This window comes from Ceratina calcarata, unplaced genomic scaffold, assembly GCF_001652005.2.
Source record: "Ceratina calcarata isolate Rehan_Ccalc_2016 unplaced genomic scaffold, ASM165200v1 scaffold27, whole genome shotgun sequence".
NCBI classification, from domain to species: domain Eukaryota; kingdom Metazoa; phylum Arthropoda; class Insecta; order Hymenoptera; family Apidae; genus Ceratina; species Ceratina calcarata.
Window position 1 is genome coordinate 3,588 of NW_017149195.1, and position 26,739 is coordinate 30,326.

Sequence of the window (26,739 nt, forward strand, 5' to 3'; positions counted from 1 at the left end):
TTATATTGTTGTGATAAATATGCATAATCTCCATAAACAAAAAAATATGCATTTTTAATAACAATCAAGAAACTAGTTTTTGTTCTAAGCTTAGCTGGGAGAAAAACTAGCTCATGACGATTTTAATTTTGTTACTATTAACACGGAACGTAAAGGCGTGTAAGTGGCGGGATCGAAAACCGGACGGTGACTGTATTAAATTGAATAACGGGGTGGACTCGTGGCACGCGACGATCGCGTTCATTAAACGGATGCTTCGTGATCGTTAAAGCGGCATTAATATCAATGTGGCCTCTACTCACAAGAGGATGCTCGCCTTTCACATTCAGCTTTCCACACGAGCCGCGTAATCGAACGCGACTTTCGCTTTTACTCCCGCGAACATTAACAGCTACTCTTCTTTCGAATTGTGAAAATCGTCCAGTCTGTTGTATCATCGATCCATCATCGATCATTACTTTGCAGATTGCGTAATACATAATAACTTCATTGCGCGCAGGGAAAGATCGAGATGCAATTATTAAAATTCATACGATTTTGTATGGAATTTGTAGTTTTATTCTAATACGTGTGGAAATATCAATAGGACTGTGAGTATGAAATAGGGTAATAAGAGTTGAGGTTTCGATGATTTAATTAAGATTAGGAAATGGGCAAAATTTGGCTCACTTGACTCGTCGAACATGTATCAGATTTTGTTCTTTCAAAATTTGGATGTAACTCAATATATCAATTTTAAATCATAAATGAATGAAGGGATTCTAGAATTAGAATTAGAACTAGAATTTCACAGCCACTTAATAGCGGTTTGGGGTTGTAAAAGGTCTCGCTCAGATTATTCTTGAAATCTTGTCTTTCGTAAAAATTTGGGTGCAACTCTCGCGTAAAAGCGAGAAGTTAAACGGGTTAATCGTCCACCGTCTGGTCGAGCCTCGGCGCGAGAGAGAGAGAGAGAGTGCGTTCTCGAGGACGCTGTAAAACCGAGGCATAAAAGATTCATTTTGCCGGAGAGGTGACCCTGTCGACCCAGCATCCGCTCTCTGTGGGCGGCTCTCGCCCTTCTCTTTCTTCTTTCCTCGGTCCCCGTCGTGAATTCGTACGTACCCGTCCGCTTTCCCCGTTCCACCGACATTTCTTCGTCTGATTCCCTTGCGAGGTGAACACGGAAAACGAGGGAGCGAGGAGGAGGAGAAGGAGGCGCCTTGTTGAGACAATCAAGCGGCAGGCGTTGCTCGTTAACTGTAACTGCCACTAAATTGCCGAGAGTCCCATTGGAATATCGGGGGTGTTCTTAGATTCTTCGGTCTCTCGGCATCAAACCTTCCACGAAGTATTATTACAAATACCCTACGGGTGCAAAATAAAATTCGTAAACCATCAATTTAAAAAATAAAATTTAGTATGAATATCCTTCAATTCTTTAAACCCTATACATACATACGTTTTGCTGTTGATGGTTTATCCACTTATATTTATTACATATGTTTCCTATTTTTTATAATGTAGATTAACTGTAAGATGTTAGATGTTCTTGGATTACCTTTTTCAATTCTTTGTTAACTTATACATTCTCGATGTCAAGGAAGTTTCTGCTATATGGCATCTTTTAGTTCCACGTTAGTACAGTGGTTCATCTACATTCGAAAGACATGAATGAAACTCTGAATGAAACAATACACAAAAGAAACGCTACACCAACCGCGATCCAATACCAACACAGCAACTGCCGCATTCACTTCCCTTTTCCGCGCTGAACCCACACAACGTTCCGTAGGAACTAAAGCGTCAGGCGCCGCGCCGCTACTTCCGGTCGGCGTTCAACGCCCGGGAAACTAACTGCACTTCTTTGTATTCATATTTGGGAAAAAGTCCTTTTACAAATTAAGGCATAATTGAAATAATAAATTGTTTAAAGATCTTTTATCATATGAAGTATATGACTCTCCGTTTGATAAAAAATCAAGTATTTACGTCAATTTCAGAAAGGAAATCTAAATTCAGATTCCTTTTATTAAAAATAATACTTTGAATATTTTGCATAATCTTGCATTCTTCATATTTTCTGCAATTTATCTATCTGCATGTAACTTGCAGTCTACTGATTATATTCTATTACAAATACATGAGCGAAGCTCCAAGCTTTGTGGATAGATGCGAGTGTTAACACTTTCACAAAAACTAAGCGGCCGCGTAAAACGATGAACCGGATGCGTTTAATCTGACTAGCGAGAGAAGCCACTCGTCGGAAGAGAAGCGGCGTAATAGTAATTAGGCGAAGGAAAGAAGAAGATGGAATAAAGCGAGAATTAAAAGATTATTTACGCGGCTGGGGATCCCATTGAAGACGGCGAAGAACGCACGCTCCAAAGCATCTATTCTAATTGATTATATTATTGGATTGCTTCCCAGTAGTTGGTCTAATATTGAATCCACACTTCTTCCAGAATGAAATACATGAATTGGACTTCCTTCTAATTAATTCTTATTACATTTTTACCATCGTATTAATAAAAAATATATGATTCATTCATATATAATTCATCGATTAGATTACAACGATTAACAGATTTTCAATAGAGAAATAGCTGTACAAAGAATATGGAATTTATCAGTTAATATTGACTGAATGTTCTTTATGTTCCCTCATGATTGATTAAAGGTAATGAAGAAGTATTTTTAAATTACGTTGCATCATTGTATCATTACGTGCTCCCATATTTCTAAGTCACACGTTTCACTTATTACCTTACAACTCAAAACATCAAACTTTCTCCGGTTTCTAAACTCCCGTAGTAAAACACGTGCACCTTCTTTTCTTTCATAATCATAGACGTCTCGTCAACTTCCAAAGCATAACAGTGCAACGTCGCATGTCGAAATTATTATTTAATTAAAGAATGCAATAATTAAAAAACATAATTGCAATAGTCAAGAAAATCATTTATAAAAGTGTACATCATTTCGTGTGAGCCTAATAGATACAGAGCAATGTCCTCCAGTTCTTCGATGTCTACAACCCTCTAAACCGAGATCTATGTAAGTAGAAGCGATAACGGAGTTCGCGCGACCGGTCTCTTCTTCAGGATCGAGTTTCGCATTCTATCCCTGTTCCGTAACGTCGCGCCGGTGGAAGAATCGTATTTCCGTTGTCGCAGAAATGTCACGCACACTGCGGCACGATCGTGCTTCTGGTCGTGTAAGCAGAAGAACGAAAATGTCACAGCATTGACACATCGGCTAGCTTCAAGATTACCGAGTCGAACAATAGCGAAACACGCGCCAGAGATTGTGGTTATCGGAGGGTGCACGTGCGTCGGTCGATGCCTCCGTGGTCAAAGAATTTGTGTCACGTTCGTTAGATCAGTCCTTTTACTGCTTCTTCAAAATGTGCCCTCTTAAATTCTTACATCTTACGTTTTTCTAAACGTATTGGAATTCCTTGTATCGCAGTCAAGCTTCTTATACCAATAAACGTTTCATACAAAATTGCTGTAGTGTTTCATATAATGATTGATTGAATATTTCATACGATAGTCCTCATTGAACGCATATATCTCTGTATTTTATCAAATCAAAATTCATTTTCTAAAGCTCCATAATAAAATCAATAAATATATATTTAATTACATTGATTAAAATGTATAAACGTTGCAAATGGGTTAATAACCGATCGACAAATGATATACCGATGTTTCAAAGGAAATTCTTGTAGTTAGTTATAATTAATTCAGAAAGGAAATTGAAGACGGCGGCGTCCTTACAAACAGAGAAACCGTTTATTATTATCAGGGTGCTTATATCTCGCCTTAGTCCAAGTGTCTTCGCATCCGCTCGTTAATCGGTTAATTAGCATCATATTGAACTCATCCGCCTAATTGTCCGTTTTTCCACGTGTCGACATCGTTATGCATCCTTCAACCCCGACCTTTAACATCTTTGTCTATCTTTCTAGGACAGTTTCTTTCTCATGCTTCTTCTCATCAATCTCTTATTTTTTTGTGGTAATTTACAACGGAAATTGTCGATGTTTTGCACCTAAATTCTGTCCAACGTACTTGGATTGTTTCCCATTTCATTTACGCTATGTTTATAACATTTGTTCCTTTGGAATTTTCGAATACGTGCATTGGTATTTTAGAGTTAGATATCTGCGGCTTCTTTACGTTTTCCTTTCAAGTAGTCCCGAGCGTAATGGAAATTTATGATTTGTAGCGCACGTTTCCGAGGCCACTCGGAGGTAATTAAGAGCGTCTTAACGTTATTAAAATTCCTTGGCTCCCTAACGCGTTTAAAACACAACTCGTATAACTGCTGAGCTTATTGCTAGATATAACTCTATCAGAGAAACTAAAATGGAATAGTAATGAATACTTTGGTACGAGATCAACGATTTCGTTACTTCATTTTCTTCATTCAATTTCTTATGAAATTTCGTATAGAAACTCCTTATTCAGAGAATTTATTAAAAATTATATGAAACATTTACATTTGCTTCGTGCAGCATAAATATTCGTACGTTCCCAGAAAATTTAATGAGGAACAGCTGCAGGAATAGTTGCAAACGGCTTTCAAATAACACATTTGATGCTCAAACATTTTTACGAGGTGGGACAATTACTGTACGAGGGAACGCGTTGCGTTTCGTAACAGTTTATGAGCTTTTCAATTAGAGATTTCCTCTGTTAATTTTATTCCCTCGCTTGATATCATGGGGATGAGGGATCCTCTTGAAAGGTGCCGACGACCGAAGCGGCGTTTACAAAGAGACAAAATTCGGTATCTAAAATGAAGTCCTTAATTGCGAATGCTTTAACGAATTTATAACGAAATATGAAAACATGTTGCAAGTGAAAAGTCCTGTAAATGGATATTTTAGACTGCAAATTTTATGCATTACAAAAACCTGAGATTAATACATATAAAGGATGCACGTAATATGTACAAGAATATGTATTACAAGTATACTTATAATTATTTGTTAAGGATAAAAAAATCATAATTTATATCACATTTTTTAAATGGGCATCGCAAGAATTTTACTTCGTTGAAAATCCACAGTCTCCTAATTATCATCCATACGTTTATCTTTGACAAAAGGAGAATTCGCTTATGTTGCAATGCGTGCAATGTTCACGGTTCAACAAATTGTCGAACCAAAACTGCTGAATTTTTCAAATGGTGTCGTGTTACTAAACGTAGTTCCTTCCGTGAGTAAAAGTGCATTCACCGATTCACGTAATGTAACCAAGCGTGACCGGCGGTCATTTGCATCGCATTCTGCAGATATCGTTTCATCTCGGCCTCACTCTTCGATTTTTGTTCCAACCACGAGACTTCTCGCAAGTAGTTACAGTAGTAGAACCTACATTATATCAATTAATTGCGGGACAAATGTGTCCATACAAAAGAATTTTCATATATTCAACTAATAAGACTATTATTCGAATTGTACGTACATTTAAACTGAAATTAAATAAAATGTATGTTATTTATATGTAGATAATTCCTTATATAAAATACAAATATGTATTATGCATACTTTATATTGAATCATTAAGTAGATTTTATCCTACAAAAGGAAATATATGTAAGCACTTAGTATATTTGCATACAATGCAAATATTGTACAATTACATAAAATTTACTGTATAGATAATAAAACATTCAGATAACAGGTGTTCGTATAATAGAATGTTCAATGAGTGTTCATATAACGTTGGTTCACTTGAGTGGCGCCGTTCTTGATTAACAACGCCTACGCGACCCTTTCTTCACGCTCTCTTTTCCCCCTTTACTTCATTCGACGTTTGATTTCGAGTTCCCGTAAACATTACGGTGTTAAAATTGTTTCCGCAGCGTTCGAGAACGAGTTTGTTTTCGTTCAGCCAGTTTTGAGTCTACTGCGAAGTTTCGCGGATTTTTCGAATGCCGAAGATCGGAGTAAGTACAAGTGAAGAAAAGCGTACTCCTTGAAGTTTCCACGCTGCTTCAAGGTTTCTCTGGAACCGATGCGTAATTTAGGATTTTCGCGTATTTCGTTTAGGTAGTTTATTTCTTTCGCGGTTAAGAAGCATGTGAGAAAGCACGCAATCCTCTGTTCTTAAAATCTCACTTGCCGTACAAACAAGAAATGCAGATACTTTGATTTTTAATAGTTTATATTCATTTTATTATCACATTTTCAATAACAAGTCGTACAAAATATCAAACGCTGAGTACATCTTTAAATATTTAAGTGATAAAATAAACGTTTATCTAAAAACATGATACCACAAATGTTTGTATAAAAATCCGTGGTCTGCTTGTCATAAACCATATCAAATACATTTGGTAAAATGTTATGAATCAAGAATTCAGACAGTGTCAGTAAAACGAATAAGTAATTGAATCATAGATAAATTATTTATTAACCAATATATCATTCACTTTTTAATCGAAGTACCTTCACTGCTCCACTTTGCACTCGACAAAGAACGCTCGAAGTGTCTCAAGCCTTATCGAACACCTATTCCGTTCGGAGTAAAACAAAAGAGAATCGACGACGGAGTTCCAGTTGCTCGTAAATAAGCTCGAATTCCGGTTCTACGGATCGAGTGGCGGTAAATCAACGCGCGGAAAAAGAAATGCTGAGACTTTCCGTCGCCGATTTAATCTAGTTTCGTCGTTTTCTAAGCGTCGCGTGACGCGCCTTCGCAAAACCCAGAAAATCGTAGGCGTAAGGACCACCGGCTAGCAATTAAGACCCGGCGACCCCTTTTCATATTCTAATTCCGCTTCGCTCCTTAAATCATACTTAAACGTTTCTTTTGTCTGTTTCAGGTGAGTGCAACTTACGTCTTTGTCTGTCGGTTCTCTTCATTCAGGACAGATATATTATCATTTAAATCGTCGTTACTGAGGGAAACAGGCAGGTAGACACGGTCCTTTTACGAAGTTCACCTGGTAGGTTGTAACAAGTATTTTAAATATCGAATACATTCAGCTGTGTCAAGGAATTGCTGGAGCATTAATAAAAAATTGTTTAATAGTCGAATGATAAATAACTTTACTAGGCAATAATTATTGCCTATTCTTGTTTGGTTCAAACATTTTGTTCGTCTCTCTTATTAAGATTTTCTCAATGAGTAATCGCGAAATCTGCCGATTCGGAGTAAGAAGTAGTTAGTGTGTAATTTCTATTGACCCATAGGTGAGAAAAAGGAATGGAAAGGGGGACGCACGTTGCGTGCACGTCTGGAATTCCTCTGGTGACTCATAGGCGTTCGCCAAGAAGCCCGGTATGGGAACTCGTCCCCGGGCTCGTGTGCTCTTCGCATTTCCATGCACGAACCCATCCACCGGGGCAGTGACTCAACCGAATTTCTTTTTACTCTCCTCCCCTTCGTGTCTCATCCTCGATTTTCAGATCGACCCGGTGGAACGTATGAATCACTTTGCCCGAGATGCCTGATCCTCAGGAATTACCCTCTTGATGCGTGTAATTAGGGGTTAGTCGAGTTGGAATGTTGGACGAGGGGAGATGCTTTCCGAAGAATTCATATATTGTAGATATTTCAAATAACACATCTTCAGTTGATTAATTCATATTCACGCAGCATGCAGTCATCAAAAATTCAATTATTCTCGACAATGTCACTGAAAATATTGATAGACACGAAATATCAATAAAAATAGAATTATCGAACCTCAGGTTTGTTTAGAACTTTTCCCAAGATCCAACGTCAAACGATAATAGATCGTCATCGTCGACCCTTTTCAAAAAATCGAAACGTTGCTAACGAGGGGAAAATGCGGATTATGCGTTCGTGATAACGCACACAATGCGATGCAGAAGCACGTGGCATCGTATCGTAACGTACGACCTTGAACTTCCCTCCGCACTCACAGCAATGATTCACTACTCGTTCATTCATCCGGCTTGGTTCGTTCATGCTCTTAACCGCCTGCTCGTGACCGCGCTTACGCGGAAAAACAGCCAAACAAGTAGAGTCTGAAGTTGGATTATCTAATTATCAGCTGCAGCCGATGATCCTTTCCAAGTCCAATTCAATGATCAATGAAATATTCTGAAAAACGGCAGTGCAACGATCGCTTCACTTTTTATTTCATGTCGCTATACAAAATTGTTAGTTATAATCCCAAACTCCATGTAAACCATCTAATTTATCCTATATCAAAATTTTTTGTAGAAATATAAGTAACATTGGATTGCTTTTAAAAATTGCTTCTTATCACCTTTATTCATCTTTCCCACGCGACTTGAAAAAAATTGTACAAGATTACTGATAAGATTTTAAGAATGTGACTATTATCGCTTACCTGACTAATAACGATTCTATTTCATTAGATAGTAAATCCTCGATTGAATTCTTTTACCCTCCAGTTAGTTTTGCGACGCAATCGGAAGCTGTGCGATTACCGATTTACAACCGTGTAATGAATTTTTCGAGGTGCCCGATAAGCTTGTTGTTGATGAATCATTCGTTTTACACGAAGCTTGGCGACTCCTCCTTCCCTTGGGAGCGGGCGAGTGAATCTCGCGCGCGTTCCTTTGTGACTCATCGATCCGGATCATGCCACGATCACCTGCACTCCTTGATTCTCCACGTGAGAGTCACCTTTTGTTTGTCGGGATCAAATTATGTGCGCACGGACTCAAAGGTATTTAGGAGATTATGGGAGTGGGACCAGGTAAAATTCCTTTAGAATCGCCGACCTTGTTGAAACGTTGCGGAATTCAAATAAAAAATAACTGCAGGCGATATTTGATTGATATCTTTCAATTTTATTATTAAACTCACGTGTACTACTGTCGAGTATTGTTACAGAATTAATCAAATGTCTTCATGTCTTATATTAGAACACTTCATAGATCGTTTCATTTACTCTAATTTTCTACGAAACGACGTTGATTCTATGCATGAATTGTTGCAGAATTCTCGGAAGTTCGAGGCGACGAACGTAACCGAGTATTCCTGCGGTGTTACGTCACTGATTGATGTTAGACAACTACACGTCACGGAAGTTGATTGTAAAGAGACTAACGCATTTCCGCGAAATATATAAAGAGTGAATGATGATAAAAACGCGCGCTAGGTCGTTTCCGTACATGTTTTCGCGTATTGTTATCATCGTGGTCTACAGAAGAACCTCGAGCACGTCTTAAGTGCCTTGATAAAAGCTGTGAATCATACATACTCTCGGTGCTCCCTCATTGTGTAGCGTGAGAAAGAATTTGACGATTACAATCGGAAATCGAACTGTCTTATCACTGCAGAATGTGACGAAGACCATTTGGATTTTTATTCTTATGCAGTGTGATAGAGAATCATGACTGTCTTCAGTAGTTTCTATCTCTTTAAAAAGGGTAGCAAATTTTATGGAAAATTATTTGAATACTTAATTATGTAAAGATTTATGATTTGACATGAGATCATTTGCATTTCAATACTCATACTGACTACTTGACTAGAGAATATGATAATGAGCGTGTTGAATAATACTTTGAAATATCTCTAAATAAATACAAAATTGATTGAAAAATTGAATAATTGATTATTATGTATAAAGTATGTATGAGACGTAGTGGATTCGCAGTTAGGGATCATCGAGAACCACTTAAACGGTCAAATTAAACAGCACACGCGTAATCGTGCACGTTGCCTTCGCCGCGTCTAAATTGAGACGTACTTCAATTGGAAAGCACGTACAATTTGAACTTAGCGACCAGACTAATCGCACGCCACTTGATTACGGAAATAATTTTCATGGATCAATGACTTCTAACTAATTATAAAATATCGCCTTTGAAATTCAAAGCCTTATAAAGTGATAAAAAGATTGTATATGCAGAAAATTGTAAAATACAGAATATCAAAAGCTGAATGTATATCACAATGCATAAATGATTCTATTGAAATCACATTTTTTAAAATGATAAATGTTTCGTGTAGAAATCCGTAGGCTAGTTATGAAATATTCCTGTAACAATACCGTTTAACGATGGTCTAATAATACTGACTGTAGCGTCTAAAATGCCTTCGTGATGATCGAACAAAAATGTACCTACGTTTCTCCTGTCTCGAGCAACTTTAGAAAGCGACATTTGAATGAAGCACGCCGGGGCGCGTGTCGCGAGGATTAGAAACTCATGACGCATCGCGGTTTCACGTAATTGAAATAACGATAACGAGATTCGTGTCAAGCTAATCTTCCGGAACTACCGGAAGTAGTATATCTTTCGAAATTTACTTCATTCACTAAGATATAGTTATCNTTATAATATATTCTACTACGAAGAGGTAATGTGGTTCATACAAAAATACGCGATGAAAACGGAGCGTATCCTCTTCTAGAGCGTTCGGAGGTATGCCAAAGGCATCCTAATAGGGGAAGGCTGGTTCGACGCACCGTTCGCTATGCGAAACATTCGACCAAATCGAACCCGAGCATATTCTAATCTCGAGCCTTTTAATCTTAACTCGGCTACGTTGCGTTATTTACGACCCCATTACGCCTTAACTACGCTCAATCGAGATGTTTCACGCTTTCGTTGGTGCAAGTGTCCCGGGATAATTTCCCTGACAAATGGCAGCACAGTTTGGGCGAAAGGTAAATTTGTTGGATCTGTTACGATTGCTTTTACTTAGTTGCAACCTCAGTTCTCTTGTATTAATTTCGTACAAGTACTGTAGCTTTGTGATGTGCGTAATGAAAATTGTTATATACAACTTATGTCAATCATAAAATTTTTAATTTGGAATTTATGATTGGTTTATATGGCGTAGAACTTCATAGTAATTTGTTGTAAAAAATGGATAAAAATGATCTCTGTCATTTACAATGCTCATTAAGTATCGCGAAATGAAATTCGTGGTAAATCGATTAGAATTAAAATTGAAATGAGTTCGAAGAACCACGATTGGAAGTACTTCGAATCGGTTTAAGTAGATGCAAAAACGAGTTAAACGAGAGCAGGATAGAAGAGAGCTCGGTGGCTGATTGTGTCGTGACATCCTTAACTCGGATCCGTGAGTCATGCTAGCGCCGAGTTGTGCCACTCGCCGCGACACCTAATCGTCCTTCCTCCGAGTCCAAGTTCAGGGCTTCTTTCGCGGTTTCCTCGAAAAAGTTCATATTAAGTAACCGCGTCAGATTTGTTTGCTGGGAGCAGAGTTCTATGAGGAAAAATAATATCCAGAAGTTGATATCCGTGATTATAAGAACTGCGGCTTTTTAGCGTTTATATTTGAACATGAGTCATGTCAGGTGTCGTTGATCCGCCTTCTTATGTAATTCACATGAATCATCGTTCATGAAAACAAACAAATCTGGATAACGACTGTACAGACAGAAGCAAATGAAGTTATCTCTACGTTTAAAAAATCAATCTATATATAAAATCTGCACATTAAGTATAAAATGCAACGAAAGTTTTATAAATCTATAAAAAACAAATCTAATCTATAAGTATTCACAACGAATATTCTTAGAATGTATTATCTTTACATTATCGATGTTCTTCAATTAGAATCATCTCTCACTCTTCCTATTAACTGCATCAATAAAACTTGTCAATCTTCTATCGAATATTCGAATGACACAACGATTTCGCGAAAGCAACTTACAAAGAGGAACGAATGATAAGAGAAAATAAGACGAGAATGAAAGATGGTGCGGTGTCTTTATAAATAAGTTTGACCCCCGTGCGTTTCTCGGTAAAGATGTCAATTGGATTCCGCGCCGGGACGCTGGTGCATCTTCCCTTGGTGCATCAATTCACGCTGATAGCGTATGTATACTCGCTCGACGATTACGTCACCGCGGCTATGAATGGACCGGCGATCCTTCCAATCGGCTGAGTTTGCTCACTGAATGGCCGAGTCGTTTCAAGGGGACCGATTAGCCTTAGTCGATATCCATTCATGTCTTGTTCGATTTTCGACGCTCGCGAACTTCAGTGATACGACCTTGAAAACACAATGGTTCCTCGAGGATTCGTCGTCGACCATATCGGTGCACAGGTTACGGTTTCGTGGAAGAACTAATTCAGTTGTGTGCGATTCGACAAAAATAGTTAATTATTCATAAATAGTGTTGGATGGAATTAAATTTCATCTCTGAAGATTATCATAAGAGGATATTATATTTTTGATCCAAATATTCATGAGACAATTTTTTAAATTCTTTTGTTATCCTTACGGATTTCCATCTTCCATGTATTAAGAAATAATATATTAATTACTAATTCACACAATTTGAAAGCCGGATGCATAAAATTCCCAGCTTGTATTTCTTACGACCATCTCTACGTTCATCCGGAATCAGCCATTCAGGTCGCGGCGGTAGGCACGGCGTCGAGGGAAATTCCAAGAAGTATCGCCCTCCTTTTCTGACTATCTTCCTATAGTACCGTCTCTCTCCTCGTCATTCATATGGATGAATCATCGATTCTTCGTAAAAGCCAGCCTCGATTAACACGCTCCCCTCTACCTGTCGAATCCTCCTATCGCCACGGACGTTCAGCTCGTTCTTGAATACCAGCTGATTCCCGTCCAACTTCGCCGGCTCTCGTGCCGAGCTGATAACACGCGCGCCGCCTCTGATAACGGGTATTTGTAGCTGCGGAGCTCGAACCTTGCGTCAGTCTCGCGTCGCGACTCACCTCGATCGATCGATCGAACGCAGTCTGTCCGCTCCCTCACTGAGATTACTATACACCGTCTACCTGTCAACTACCACAGTGATCGTAGGTGACTGGTGAACGGGTACGGTTCACTCCTCTCGCATTCGGAGAACGATCGAAGCGTGTCGATTCCGTTCTGGCAGTGATTCTCTGTGAACGGACAGTGACACACGAGCCGCAGTTTATTTAAATATTTTCGATTACACGTTCATGTCGAAGTGAATTGTGAATTATTTTTACGAAGATTCTTGGAAGGTGAACACGGTTTAAAGCGTTATCTTTCGTAATCGGTGCCCTTCGGTGGGATCGGTCTTTCGCTGTTGCCGAGGTGCCGCGTCTGAAATGGCGACTTGCGTAACTTACCTCTTACGCGTTAACCTATTAACTAAAACGGTTTCTGACCTGGACTGTTCGTTTAATCATGTCTATCATTGATGAAATATAAAATTTATTATTCTTTCAAATATATTTGTCCAATATTATGCTGCTCGTAATTTATTATAAGAATATCCTCGCTAAGTTTAATATTTCAGTACGAAATTGCAATAATTAAAATCCAACACAATTATTGTGATTGTTATCTTAAAACATATTACAATTAAAAATCGGAAAACGAATTCTAGTGATCAATTACTTGTTAGTTTTATTCTCAGTAACAAAATGGAGTCTGTGGGTTTTTTCGAAACCTCTCGAGGCACGTGGACAGTGGTTGCGTAATGAACACACGCTTCCGCATGGTCGGCGTTGCATAGAAATGCAACGTCTCGACGCGCGCGCCGGGTTTGGCTTAAAAGCCACGTGCATTCCTAAATACGCGATCGCGAGACGACGACACGCAGCCTAGAAGTACGTGACTTCCCGTACCGGAAACGCAGCTTGTTTCGATTTCCGGATCGTTGCAAGGAACTAGCGACACGACCGCCGAAATTGGTCGATGGTATCGAAAATAATCCGTTCGCTTCTTATCTGGGTCTCATACGACGAATATTATCGGCGGTGATAAGCGTGTCTGATAAAACCGTTTTTAATGTTGGTCCGCTTCTTGCATCGCTTATTATGACAACTCTTGTTATTTTGGAAAACTCAATTATAAAATCAAGCCTGAACTGATTTGCATGTGTCATTTGGTATCTTTCCTTGGGAATTTTATTGAGTCAGGTTCTAATAAATGCGCTTAAAGATTACTTTACTATCACTTGTTTATTTTTAAATTAAGAGAAAACCACAGATTCTATTTAACCAGCTGCTTCACTCTTGTCATTAAAAATCGTAGATAATAAATGGTTCGATTAATTTGCATTGATCTTGTCGAAATCGTTACCTGATTTTTGCATCTCTCACAGATTTTCTTCACATATAGCGAAAGATCGATTCACACCAAATGAAGGTTTACAATATAAAATGAATTGTATCGGTCTTTTCAAGAGTAATAATTTTAATATTTTCTTATAGAATATAATAATAAAATTACGAGACAAGTAAGGGTCCGGAATGACTAAAAAGATCACCCTCTTTTATAGTCCTTGGACATTTTGAAGTGAGAAAGTATAAACAGATTGGAAAGTGAAGAATTCTTCTAATACTGCAGCCATTAATTATCGTGTTGATCCGTGTTATTTCGGTGTCAGTGGGTCGAAATAGATTTATGAATGAGCGTCGACAGGGGTTTAAACATGCTGCACAAGCATGAAAGCAGCAGGTCTCGGTTTCATCAGATGAAACCCCGATACGAGGACAGGAATGCCTTTCTCAAATCCGTAAGTATGAAAGTAGATACGATTTTATTTAAAAAAAGAAAAAGAAATCGATTTATATGAGTGTTCAATCATTATGAAAATTCAGTGAGATTATGTACAGAACTGAAAAACACTTTGAACTGTAACATAAAACACTTCCACGCGAAGTGAATTAAAGAGGAAAATCAGACGGAGAGCGAACAATTAAATGGACGTCGTTCGTCGTTGTCTCGTTATCAAGATCGCAAGTGATACGTACGTACGCTCGTAATTACGCATATTTTCGCAATGAGTGTTCGCCGCTAACGCGCCGTGTGACATCATACCCTATTTGAGTAGGTGTCGAGTGAATTCAAAATTTTACAAATTAATCTTCGCGCGACGAGCGTGACTCATTCGAGCGATCCTATTGCTCTCTCCTGCCTTTTTTAAGGAAGCTCTCCTTTAATTGACGTCGTTCATTCACTGCCTCGTCGGATGATGCATCGCATGCACGTTCTTCCGTAAATTCCTCTAATGGAAATTCTTTTTTCGTCTGGAAAAAACGAATCAATCAATCATCTCGATATTATTATTGATATTTCAATATCTTCTAATAAAATTTCAATATCCGTATCATAATAAATCATTTCTAATCAAATTATCAGATTCTGAGTTTCTGAGAAGAAATATGATAGATGATTTTTTATGGAAAATTGGAGATTTACAAAACAGAACGTCCTTTCATGTACGTCAGCTTAATATTAATATACTAAGTGGAGCGTGCAATATAACCGTAATCCCAATGCAATTTAGATCCAACTCACGATTTCTGCGATCGTGATTCATCCACCTTCGATTAAGAGATCGCGACAGCGATTCGCGTCCTCGCGACCGCTGTTTTGCCACTCCGATCAGGAATCATTCGCGAGAACCAGAAGTCATCACAACAGTAAACAGCCGATTAGTCAGCAGACGAACTTAGAAAAACTGACCTCCCGGTTGTAATGCGCTATCTTACGCCCGTCTCGCGCATGGAACCGAACAACCATGCACACACATCTACGTAAACGTTGATTCCTAGACAGGGAGGAGGGGCAGCGAGCTTGATACGTCTTGAATGAATATGCACGTGCCCCTGTCTGCCGCGTGTATCCGTGACATCGCGCGTGCTTTTAGCACAGATGATGTCACACCGTTGTAACGGATCGTGACGCGGTTTGCTTTGATTGCCTGATAGATGTTACACCCGTTCGTGACCTAAACGGTGACGCATACGCAACACGGTGACGTTTTGATTAGACCGTGCACACATGCATCTCACTGCTCCTCAGAGGTTCTCACCGATCGTACGGTTTTAAAGTCCAACTTCTTATCGTTCTTCTCGGTCCAGTAATAGCTGCGATCAGCTACGAAGATGATTAATAATCTGCGGTATTTTAATGTGAAATGAAACATTCGTGGGATCAATTTAAAAAATAGAATGTTGAGAATTGAGATATTTTTTATTATTCAAATTACTTTTAATGTTCTGTTCATTTTATCACATTCCAATTTTCCTGTAATTGATTAGATAATAATGATTGACGTAATGAACATTTAATGACATGTAAATTAACGAACTGTATGTCGTGAAACTATTAAAATACTAATGTAGAAGAACATGTAATAATAACGTAGAATGACTTCGATTCGCTAGGTAAACAGTTATACGTGTTTCCTCGTTCACTTGCTATGCCCGGTTCGAAATTCAAGTGTTATTCAGTATTTTTTTCTTCTCTTGAGAAATGCGTGAAAGGAGACTTCCTGCTTGAGCACCTTAGTGCCGTTCGAGCATTCCGACACACGGTGACGCGAATCGTGTTTGGAGCGGCCGCGGAACGGGTTAACAGACCGCTTCTTCTCGGTAGCAGTTTGCCTCGTGCCGGGTTGGTTCCTTGGCTACCGTCTACGCCGTTTCTTGGAACGTTCTCATCGCTACTCGCGTGTATTTTCCTCTACGAATTCGTAATTGTCCGAATAAAACGAGGCTCGCTTACGTAACTCATAGCGATCTTGATTGAACGACGATCGAGGGGAGAGTTAATTGGCGCGAACGGTCAAAGGTAAATTGATCTGTTGTCGAGAGAACCGTGGCGAAACTGACGAGGTTGTTTTTTAAAATCACTTGACGCGTCGGAATTTCATTAAATAATTGTTCTAAGTATAAATGACTGATATTCAGAGAACAATCTCCGGGATTATACATCTATTGATTACTAAGTTATTTATCATTTGTAAACAAATTGTAGAAAATATATAATGTATAAAAATGTATGAAGTATCAACATGAATAACATGGTGTCAAATGATGCTAGAAATTCATCGGAAACAGATGTTTCATTTTGCATAATCATAATACATGAGATACACACTGATGCAGAGCCTGTTACATTCTCGCAATCATTATTTGTTGAATCAACAGCTGCTGATTGCCCAGTACACAATCGTCGATCGTGATTCATCTCTCGTCTTTGCTGTAATCGATATTTATCAAACAGCCATCTGCTTTATCAATGTCACGAATCTCAATTCCCGTATTCAGCGACTCCAATGTGATTGTTATTTATTACGCGTATATTGATCAGGCATTAAGGAGAACTCTAATCTGATCAAGTCTGCAGTTTATTTATAACATTTTGATACTGTATAAAAAGTCGTCGTTAATCACTTCTGCGACCTTGAATGGCCCCACTAATTAATTTGGGCAGTCTTCGAATCGTGCAATTGCCAAATCGAACGACATCGATTCGTCTAATGAGATTTAATCATCGCGTTCCTGTACCGACATTACGTTACATAAGGCAACAGAATGCTGGCCGAACGCCATAACTTCAATATCGGCTACCACCGCCAGATAATCGCGGATTTTTTGCGCAACAAGCGACGCAAACTTCTTAATCACTCTACTCTAGTGGATCAGCTCCTTCCTCAATTAATTAAGAGTTCACAGTACATTGACTTTTTCCATTTCGGAAATATCACGTTTCTAACTTTTTGTACAATATATCTCATTCGTAACTTTAAACGATTGTTGGTATTCTGTCAATAAATTAGAAGTTGACTTTTAGAAAGACGGTTTCCTAAACCGGTCTCTGTAAAGATTCCATAGTGAGAATCCTTCTCCTTTATCGAAATCGTCGTTTTTTAAAATGCTGCATACTCCTCGTGCATAATATTTCCTCCTTGTATCAAAGTCTGTCAACATTATAAAGTTCAAGGGAACAGTCGAGAATCATTTTGATTAAGTAATTTATTTGTTGCTCTACAGTTCTTATTTAACTTGTTAAAAACTGTCCGTGTTTACTAATAAACATTAATCGATTGTTTTAATTACATCACAGCTACATAGATACTTCTTCGCGACCTTCTACCACTGATATCTATTATCAGTTATCAAAGGAGATTAAAGGCGGTACGGAATGACCAGGTCTTCCGCCGTTTAACAAACAGGGGAATCGTTAATGGTAATTCGCGTTTCTCGCTGCACGAAATTCTTGCCACTCTTATCTGCTCGTGCCTCAATGCCACGACGAGCCGTCAAGGAATTCCTCTTGGCTAGGTCTCCTTTATGCGCGTAGAACCGGAGGAACGTGTTTCGTTCGGGGCTGACAGTGGACTCCTTTGTTTGAAGCGAGTCGCAGCAGCGAGCGTGTCGCGTCGGCCCATTTTACACCTTCCTTTCCTATGATTCCCGACGCAAATTTCATTCGCCTAATTAATCAACTGTGTTTCATTGAATTATAAGTAGACTTTTTGAAGTATAAGATATCAATTTAAATAATGAAATCTAAGAGGAATTTGCTTTAATTGTTTAAACATATGCAATTTGCTGTTAATATTATATACAGTTTTGTGTATTACATATATTTTTCATATTAAATTGCAAAGTGCTTTTTGTACAATCGATAGTACTTATTAATTTCACCGTGGAATAGATAAGACCGAATCGTCTTTGAAATCCGGCTTTAACGGGCAGCGGCGGCGTCTTCGTCATGGATTATGAACACGAGGCTTTATGTATTGACTGGTATACGTGGGGTTCCGATACCACGACAGTGTCACGGCGAGACGTCTCCGAATCGACTCTTTGTGTCTGGCAAGAGCCAACACGCCTACATACATATAGTTGTCTGCCAATGCTCTCGGTTATATGTAGAGCCTCTTACCAGTTCGAAGACACACGGAAGCGGCTGGAAATTGTCTTCGTCCTATGTGTATTTAGCTGGAGACTGTCGTGGCTTCGTGGAGAACGAACGAATATAATCGATAGATCATACTTCGCTTACATTCGCATATACGCAATTAGGAAATTGAAATTTAAATGTTAGGGTGGTGTATATGAAATGTTTTCCTCAAACATAACAGATGTTTATCATGCAGTAATTTATTAGTTGGACTTATATGTTTACTCATGAAATAATTTTATAACTCTGAATTATTAAAGAATGTACAGTTTCATTTTTAATTTGATTTCATTAATTAATTTAACTTTCTTTGTTCCACCGTCTTAAGACTTACTTAAACCAGAGTTCGTTGATCCAGAAGGTTTGATATCGCCAATCACGAAAGTACCGAGAGATCATCGACATCGGCTGGATTATACAACCAGTTTGAATCGCGACATGAAAACCTTGGTTAATCGCAATGGATAATCAAGGGGTGTCGAACAAACCGTAATATTTAATACGCTTACGGTGCCATTTATGGGGCCATAAATCAAGTGGCGCCAATGCGTGGCAGTTCCCTCTCTCGTTATGAACGGGTTGAAAAGAAAGCGTGGATACGTGTTTGATCGCTGAACTACCAAGGCAGTCACTGTCGCGCCTATGCGTAGGAAAGTTCAAAATTGATACTTTCATTCGTACCACAATATACATCTAATGGGAATCATGAATCGCTCGTTTAACTAGTACAGAAATAAATACTATCTTGGGTGCATTAATATAGTTACTAGGTTTGTTAAAAAGAAATTGTTACTCCTATTACATTAAATAAAAATTGACTTTTGCATTTTTTTCGTTTTGACGTGCTGAATATCGACATAACTTTTATCTTTTTTAATTTTGCATATTGTAAAAAAATTATCTTACTAACAAATTGAATCCTGTGTATACGTGTGAATTTGTAGCATAGTCACAAACTTAGTCTCATTTTCGCTGATTGTACTATAAACGAAAAATAATTAATGCAATTCCGGGTTCTAGCGATTTCGTTGTTCTTTGTGTCGACTTGCATCGTGTGTTTTGGTTGATTTTTCAAAGGATACGTGCTTGTCAAGGACACCCGGTAGGTAAGCTCTCGCCAAAATTCTCGACGATGTTCGACGTCCCGGCTGCGTCGAGAGTTTTCTTGCGTTCACCTCGTTAGACCGCATTCCAGCCTTTGTGTCCCTCTTTTCCATCGACCAGCTGCTTGTTCCTCTTTTTTTTTCTTCGCCGTCGCTTGTTCCTTATAGCTTGAGGGTAGATGACTTACGGGACCAGGTTTCGGTTGACGAGCTTAAGAGGTAACATGGTAGTGAATGTCGGTCGAGGAGAAGAGGTTCATTGTTCGGCGCTCGATACGATGGGACTTTGTCTTTTACGGGGTGTGGTTTTGGGTTAATGTTCCATCTGATTCGCGCTTTGAGAGATTGTGTTAAAGTCACTTGGTAACTTTGAAAACGAACTTCCGTAATCTAATCCTTGTAAAAGTCGATTGTACTAAATTACAGATAAAGTCTATGTCAATTCATCTTTAATTCATTTAATCGCAGTTTTATATTATTTTTCTGTACATCTTCAAAAGATACGACACCATATTAATTACAAATGTAATTTATAGACGAAGTCTTTTAAGAGTTATAACTATGTGATCTCTGTTTCTAACAATACTTGGCATATTTCCTAGTTTTGTGCAGCAATACTTTCAATATTAACGATAGCCGAAAATCCTGACCCAAATTCTCAGACTCGGGTCTTCCCAAGCATGTTAAGCATGCAGATAGGACGGAACTAGAATTTGAACATAAATCAGTAAAGGAATGTTCGAAGGTGGTCTTAAATATGTATATTTGTTCCCTGATCTAATTGAAAGTACATATACATATCACATATAATCTAGATAGAGAATGTACGATACAATTTTCCAACTTTGTCTCTAATAGTAATCGTTTCCAATATTGAATTCAGATGAACGAACGAGTTCATAAATTGAATCCTTTTATCAATAGTTCGAGCTCTAGTTGATATCGAGATTCGGGGAAGCCGGCCTATAAATTGGTTTTTTGATACCACCAACGGGCTTGCCCTCTAATAAACTGGAACAACGATAACTCGATTCTTGGAATATACATACTTAGTACTTTTTGTACTCTACGAATTTACGATTAACGTCCTTCCCGATATTATACAGGGTGGTCAAATTGATAGTATAAATAAATGAAGAGCAAGGAATATAATGAATTTGCATAAGAGGCTGAATTGAAAATCAGTTGAGTACGCGTGCACTTAAACAATAGCTGGTAGTACGATACAGAGTCTTTTATCTCCAGTAAAAAACGAACATCAACTGCGAGATAAGATGAAATGCCATTATGTGCTCCATTCATAAGATTATGCCTTGTATGCAGTAAGTGTACTTTAAAAATCAGTATGTTCTTCATTATTAGCTAGGTCCATATGAAATCTACCACAAAATCTTCTTTCTTCTTTAAAGTTCCATGACTTGGTTTTTATTTATGAAAATTACGTATATCTCTCAATATCAATAAACTCAATTTCTTAATTATACCCTAATCATTTTCTAAATATATATATAAAAGGTGTTCTGTCTGATTTATATATCAACGTCTAATCTGATTCTAGAAACATGAAATTTTGAGAATACATTCCTGTTATGATTTAGGGACCTATTAGGGAAATGATTGACACAACCATCTGATTTTTATTAAAGATGATCATAAATGAATTAATGCTTAATCCGAGATGCTGGTATAATTTAACAATTTGGACACGAATACATGTTCCATTCATAAAATTGAATCTTGTACACAAAGACTATTTAGAGATCAGTACGTTCTTTATTAATCATTGAATTCGTGAATTTCGGTCAAATCTGCCTTTGACCCCTTTAATCGGGTAGCGCGCTTCGCGACTAGATAACGATACTTTGACTTTTCCTCAAGCTGTCGGTTATTCAAAAAACACTAGACCAGTTTATTTATATTGTCGTATGATAATTAAGCGTAGGTCGCGACAGCTTTTTCCAAGAATCCCCGACGTACGACCTGGTTTTCGTTCTTAATTCGAGGCTTTTCTCACGTGCACGCTCGCTATGCGGAATGCGTGGATCGGTTCTCGGGGTCGCCAGCTGCAGCAGTGCGGTCGCGGGTCTCGCACCGCCAACGCGTCAAACCGATTCAGTCCAAGTCCAACCGTCACGCGATGCTTATCGTCTCTGTAGCCGGTCGCGCGTGTCTCTTGTGCCACCCGGTAAAAGTTATCTCTGCAAATTACCCGTCGAACTCTCCGAGCGATCATTGATTATCAAAATTGTGATCGATCGCTCCTCGGTATTTTTTCAATAAACGCGACGACGATCGCATTTAGGGATGGAGACGATCTCACGCGTGCATTTGAAAGCGACAGCTAACGATGACACGTGAAATCGTGCGCGCATTGTCTCGCGTAACGCTAGTATCTGTTCAGATACGGGAATTCCAACGGGATGCTAGCAGTGTGTCAAACGATAATGACTACGGTGGGGTGGAGAACGAGAGATAAAAAGGAGTAGCCTGCGATTTCGGCTGCAACTGTCAAATGGTTAGTGATTCGACGTTATTCGTATCACTGCACGCTTTCATACCCCGACAAATATAATCATTTCAATATTTTAATAAATATACTTAAGTTTGCAAACGTTACAATTTTCAGCAGATTTAAAATTGATCAATTTAAAAGAATGCAAGAATTGTATGGAAACTTGTCAATTTTTGCAGTAAAACACTTATACTTTATGTACACACAAATGTACGTATGCATGTATAAATGTAAACATGCATGCATATTCATGGGTGCATAAATTCAAAATATAGATAGATTATGTATGTACGAATAGCTGTTAAGTATAAATGCGAGTACACCTTGTTTACATTATCATAGAACATTTTTCAAAGCAGTCAATGTGCACGGCATATGCGAGTGTGTTCCGTTGACCACAAGGTTCCATTTACGTAACGTACGTGTTGCGAGACCCGCATATCTCGCGTATCTTTTTCCAAGAACCGTCCAAGTCTGCTCGGGAACAACCGTGTGCAGAGAGCCTCGCGAAGCTTTTCATTGTCTCCAGAGAAATTATTCTTGATACCTATATATTTCCGTCTGATACGCTTCGAATCGTTAATTCTACTGCCCCCACGAAACGGCGATCCCCATTTGAGGAAAAACGTAATTAACATCTTGTTTACCGGTCTCAGTTGCATTAAGATCCTTACTTCTCGGAATATCGAAGAGGAAACGCGCGTTTCCATGTTGCATAACGTCGATGCATATTCTGTAATATTGTTGCGTAATCAACGTTTTTGAAGCAACGATTTCGACGTGTACAATGTAGGTTCTCTACAATTAAGATACTTCAGAAGACGTGAGAAGAGAAGAAGTAGTGGGGGATGATCAGTTTTGACAAATGTAGAGGCACGACAGTTCATGTATGAAAGGCTTTAATTTCATTCTGTAGGATTTGCTTTTTGGGACACGAGCTAATTACCCGTGAAAAGAGAAAGGTTGACCTCTTTCGAACGATTTTTCAAGATCCGGGATCAGCTGGTAGATTGGCGTGGCACAATAATTATTAATGAGCATGTGGGTGGTAGCGGTTTCGCTCGATCGCCTGATTTCAAACTAACGCGATTTCAGATCGCTAGCTTATAGTGAAAGTTAATATCTTTACACGGTGCAGAATTGTAAGGGTTAATTGAAAAATTTGTTGTTGATTGATGTTGCAGATGTCGGAGTTCCCAGTGGAGGGAGGGGAGAACGGTGACATGCACTCTGTCATGCAGAATTTTCAGAAGAAAAATAATCTAGCGGGCAGAAGCCATGTCACTCATCATCCACAGGTCACATCATCGTCGCAGGTAAATTTTGCAAAATTTTATCTATAATTAAGATACTGTTAACCGGTCATCGATTCACTCATGTTTTCATCGTTACACTGTTATCATTGACATAGGATAGCTTCTGCGTGAAATTGCTGGTCAATAATGTGTTACTCTATATTTTTAATTAAAGTACATAAAATTTACGACAAAAAGACTATTAGATAAAAAGAGATAGACGAATATACATCACAGAATGAGTATGCAAGCGCTTGACTGACGTGGAATAGTCACCGAAATATGTATTTGCTGTTCTACTACTTCTGTAGACGCCGGGGTATGACTTAATAAGTGGCTCCGTCATTGAACTTCCTATTTAAAGGCCTGTGAACTAAGTTCCGATCTGTCGTTAAAGCGTCGCGACACTTCTCGCCCACACCGAGTTTCCCGTAATTCAGGAAACTCGGAATCGGTCGTCTGCAGTAATTTCCAAAATTAAGTCCACACAGTCACTTTTCACAAAACTCCGCGAGACCGGTCTGGATGACCCAAAAACGGGTCGTCAATAATTGTTAAGTGGAGATTCTTAGAAAGCGAATTATCATAAAATTGTAATCTTCACGGGCCGATGAAATTAAGTTGCATGTCTATGTTGGTTGCGCGAGACAAAATTATATCTTCACTCTTGTTGCGACTATTTATACCCGCGTTCGTTCCAAGCACAATCGCACCGAAATAGAAATTATCTATACTTATTATCTAAACCAGTTGTAATAAACAATAACTTCTTGGCACAGATCGGTACACGTGGAAAACGTTGAACCCTCACAGAATTTCGTTCACGTATTTCTCTTGAAACACGTGAGCATAATTCTTGGGGATCGAAGAAAATTACATATTGGTTAAAGATTATTATTTGGTTTTTAAAAGAAGTTGAAATAGTATTTGCTGTGTGCTATGATAACACCGTTTACGAGCCTCAATGCTAATCGTAACCACTGAATCTCTTATCACTAATCGTTTTGTAATTACGGTTCAATTTGGTCTTCGTTCTTCCTCGTATTCCTTCGATAATCCTGTTTAATTTATAAATACGTATATTTGCCAAGTTAATAGTTTTAGTCAGCTTATCATATCTCAATCTTTCTGTGATTTGGTGTTCTATTTTGACTGATGATCGTGATTATGATGTAATTGCCAAATTTACATTGCATCTTATATAGTGGTGAATGACTAATTTAGTATTTTGTGTAAAACATGGAGAATTAGGCAAAAATTGTGTTTGAGCATTATAACATTGAAGAATTAAAATTGAAATTGAAATTTCCATGTGTCATCCATTTCTATTGGAAAACCATACCCATTATAATTCTTTTAACTGATATCCTCTTTATTTCTCCTCTTCTTCGAAATTCTTCAACTTCACCGATGTAAATGCATAATCACACGATTACGTAACGATCGCCCACATAAATTTTTTTCTTCAACAAACACTAGGAACTTCCAGGTCCGGAAACTTCAAGGTCATTTTTCTCAAGGCCCTCTTCACTTCATTTTATCGTCATTTCTCTTCGAGCACGTTGCCTCTGCGACGGTTAACGTAGTTTGGCATCAATCGCTCCCTTGGACATTTACCAGACCGGCGCTCTGAGTATTCCTTAAATCACGAATTAATTGGACCAGAGGATGACTAAACCGATTTTTCACAGTATTCTCTTTGGGAATCGTTTAGGATTAGGATAGCGTAGTCTTCAAAGATATTCGTTGATTATTTAATCTTGTTCTGAAGTTGAATAAAACGCTGACAAAATCGTTCTTTGAACCGGATCAGATTTACATGATTATCAAGAAGTGCGAGCTTTCATAATATACTAACAATAGCCGCAGCGATCCGATTCTCGATATTAAAAGTTAGCGGGAACCAAAAATCGTGGAAAAGTGATTGGGAACGGTTCGTGGGAAAAAGGAAGACGAGCAAAAAGAAGAGAGAGAGAGAATGCATGTGTCCGTGTATGTGTACAGAGAGACGAATAGGCGAGAGTGACTCATCTCACGTGGATTTTAAATAGAACGTAAACGGCTTTTGACTCGGCAGATGCTGACGACGAACCAGAGCCAGAGCAGCAGCAGTTCGAGCAGGGTGGCCAAATCCTCTCAGAGGATTCTTACCTCGTCCTCGTCGAGTGAGATGAAAGCTAGCTCCATGAAGAGCGACCTGAGGGAACTTCAACGTGGCATATCTGAGATGAAGAACAATATATCGACGAACTTCTCGCAGCGATTACGCAGCAGCATGGAAAATCTCGTGGATAGGTAAGGTTTACGAATTATCCTCTTTCTCCATACACAATTTACTTGAATCGGCCTTTGTGTTGGAATCTTCGTGATACACGTATCAATACTCAATCATATTAGAAATGTAAAAAAGAATATTTAAAACAGTTTTAAGATAAATTGAGGAAACGTTAGTCTTTTGATAAAATCGTATGTATTGTATTAAAGAATCAAAGGTTCACACACAATATCGAATTCCATGAAACCATGAAGAAGTGAATGGTAATCAAACATTCCACAAACTCTGCGAGATCGAATCTCACTTGTAATCAGCAAAGTCACGTCCACCATGTTATTTATAAACGACGAATTCCCAATTTAACCACGCATGCACCGTATGTAAACTTCACTCGCGTTGCTCGAGTAAATATCGATCCAACGATCGTGTAAATATCGATAGAACGAAATCATCGGATTCTGATTGAAAATCTAATGAGTATTCTTTTTCTCAGGGATGGAAACGGAACGGAAGAAGCTGATCTGACAGAACCGTTGGTAACGTTTCCGGACCCGGACACACCACCACCCTCCACGGGAACGGTCACATTAACGGGAGGTTCGCCCTCTCAATTAAGGGACTTGAATTCGTTGAACAATCTTCACAGTATGAGCCCTCCAATCAGTATATCGAACATATCGAACATGACGAACCTACCTGCTGGACAGGAGACGATGAAATTCGAGCAGAAAAAGATGACCAGCGCATCCAAGACTAAGGTATGATTTTTCTCTTATGTTTCCTAAACAATAGTTTCTGAATTATTCATTTCTTTAAGATACTGAAGAATTGATTTGTTTCGAAAGCAGCTAACAAAATTAGTTCCGTAATTTCCAACTGACTGTATAAAAATTACTTTAAGATCACCTTTTCTTTAATTATTATTATT

At 38.5% G+C, this 26,739-nt stretch overlaps 1 protein-coding gene and 1 long non-coding RNA gene across 5 annotated transcripts in view; both read left to right on the plus strand.

Moving 5' to 3' along the window:
* The window catches only part of LOC113464147 (integrator complex subunit 6 homolog), a 29,705-nt gene extending 3,113 nt beyond the window's left edge, over positions 1–26,592 (plus strand). The window contains exons 1-5 of one of the 4 annotated variants that reach the window (XM_026812340.1): positions 12,615–12,940; positions 14,138–14,442; positions 23,426–23,557; positions 25,614–25,831; positions 26,305–26,592. In XM_026812340.1, coding sequence (XP_026668141.1) covers positions 14,335–14,442; positions 23,426–23,557; positions 25,614–25,831; positions 26,305–26,575 — 729 coding nt within the window. In that variant the 5' untranslated portion in view covers positions 12,615–12,940; positions 14,138–14,334 and the 3' untranslated portion in view covers positions 26,576–26,592. Of the gene's footprint in view, positions 1–12,614; positions 12,941–14,137; positions 14,443–21,813; positions 22,245–23,425; positions 23,558–25,613; positions 25,832–26,304 lie in introns of those variants that run through there. The other 3 variants (XM_026812341.1, XM_026812343.1, XM_026812342.1) reach the window with 3 other exon arrangements.
* On the plus strand, positions 6,277–7,689 carry LOC113464149 (uncharacterized). Its single transcript, XR_003388983.1, has 2 exons — positions 6,277–6,942; positions 7,190–7,689. It is a non-coding gene; the product is annotated as an uncharacterized LOC113464149 (long non-coding RNA).
* Positions 26,593–26,739: the final 147 nt, after the last annotated feature.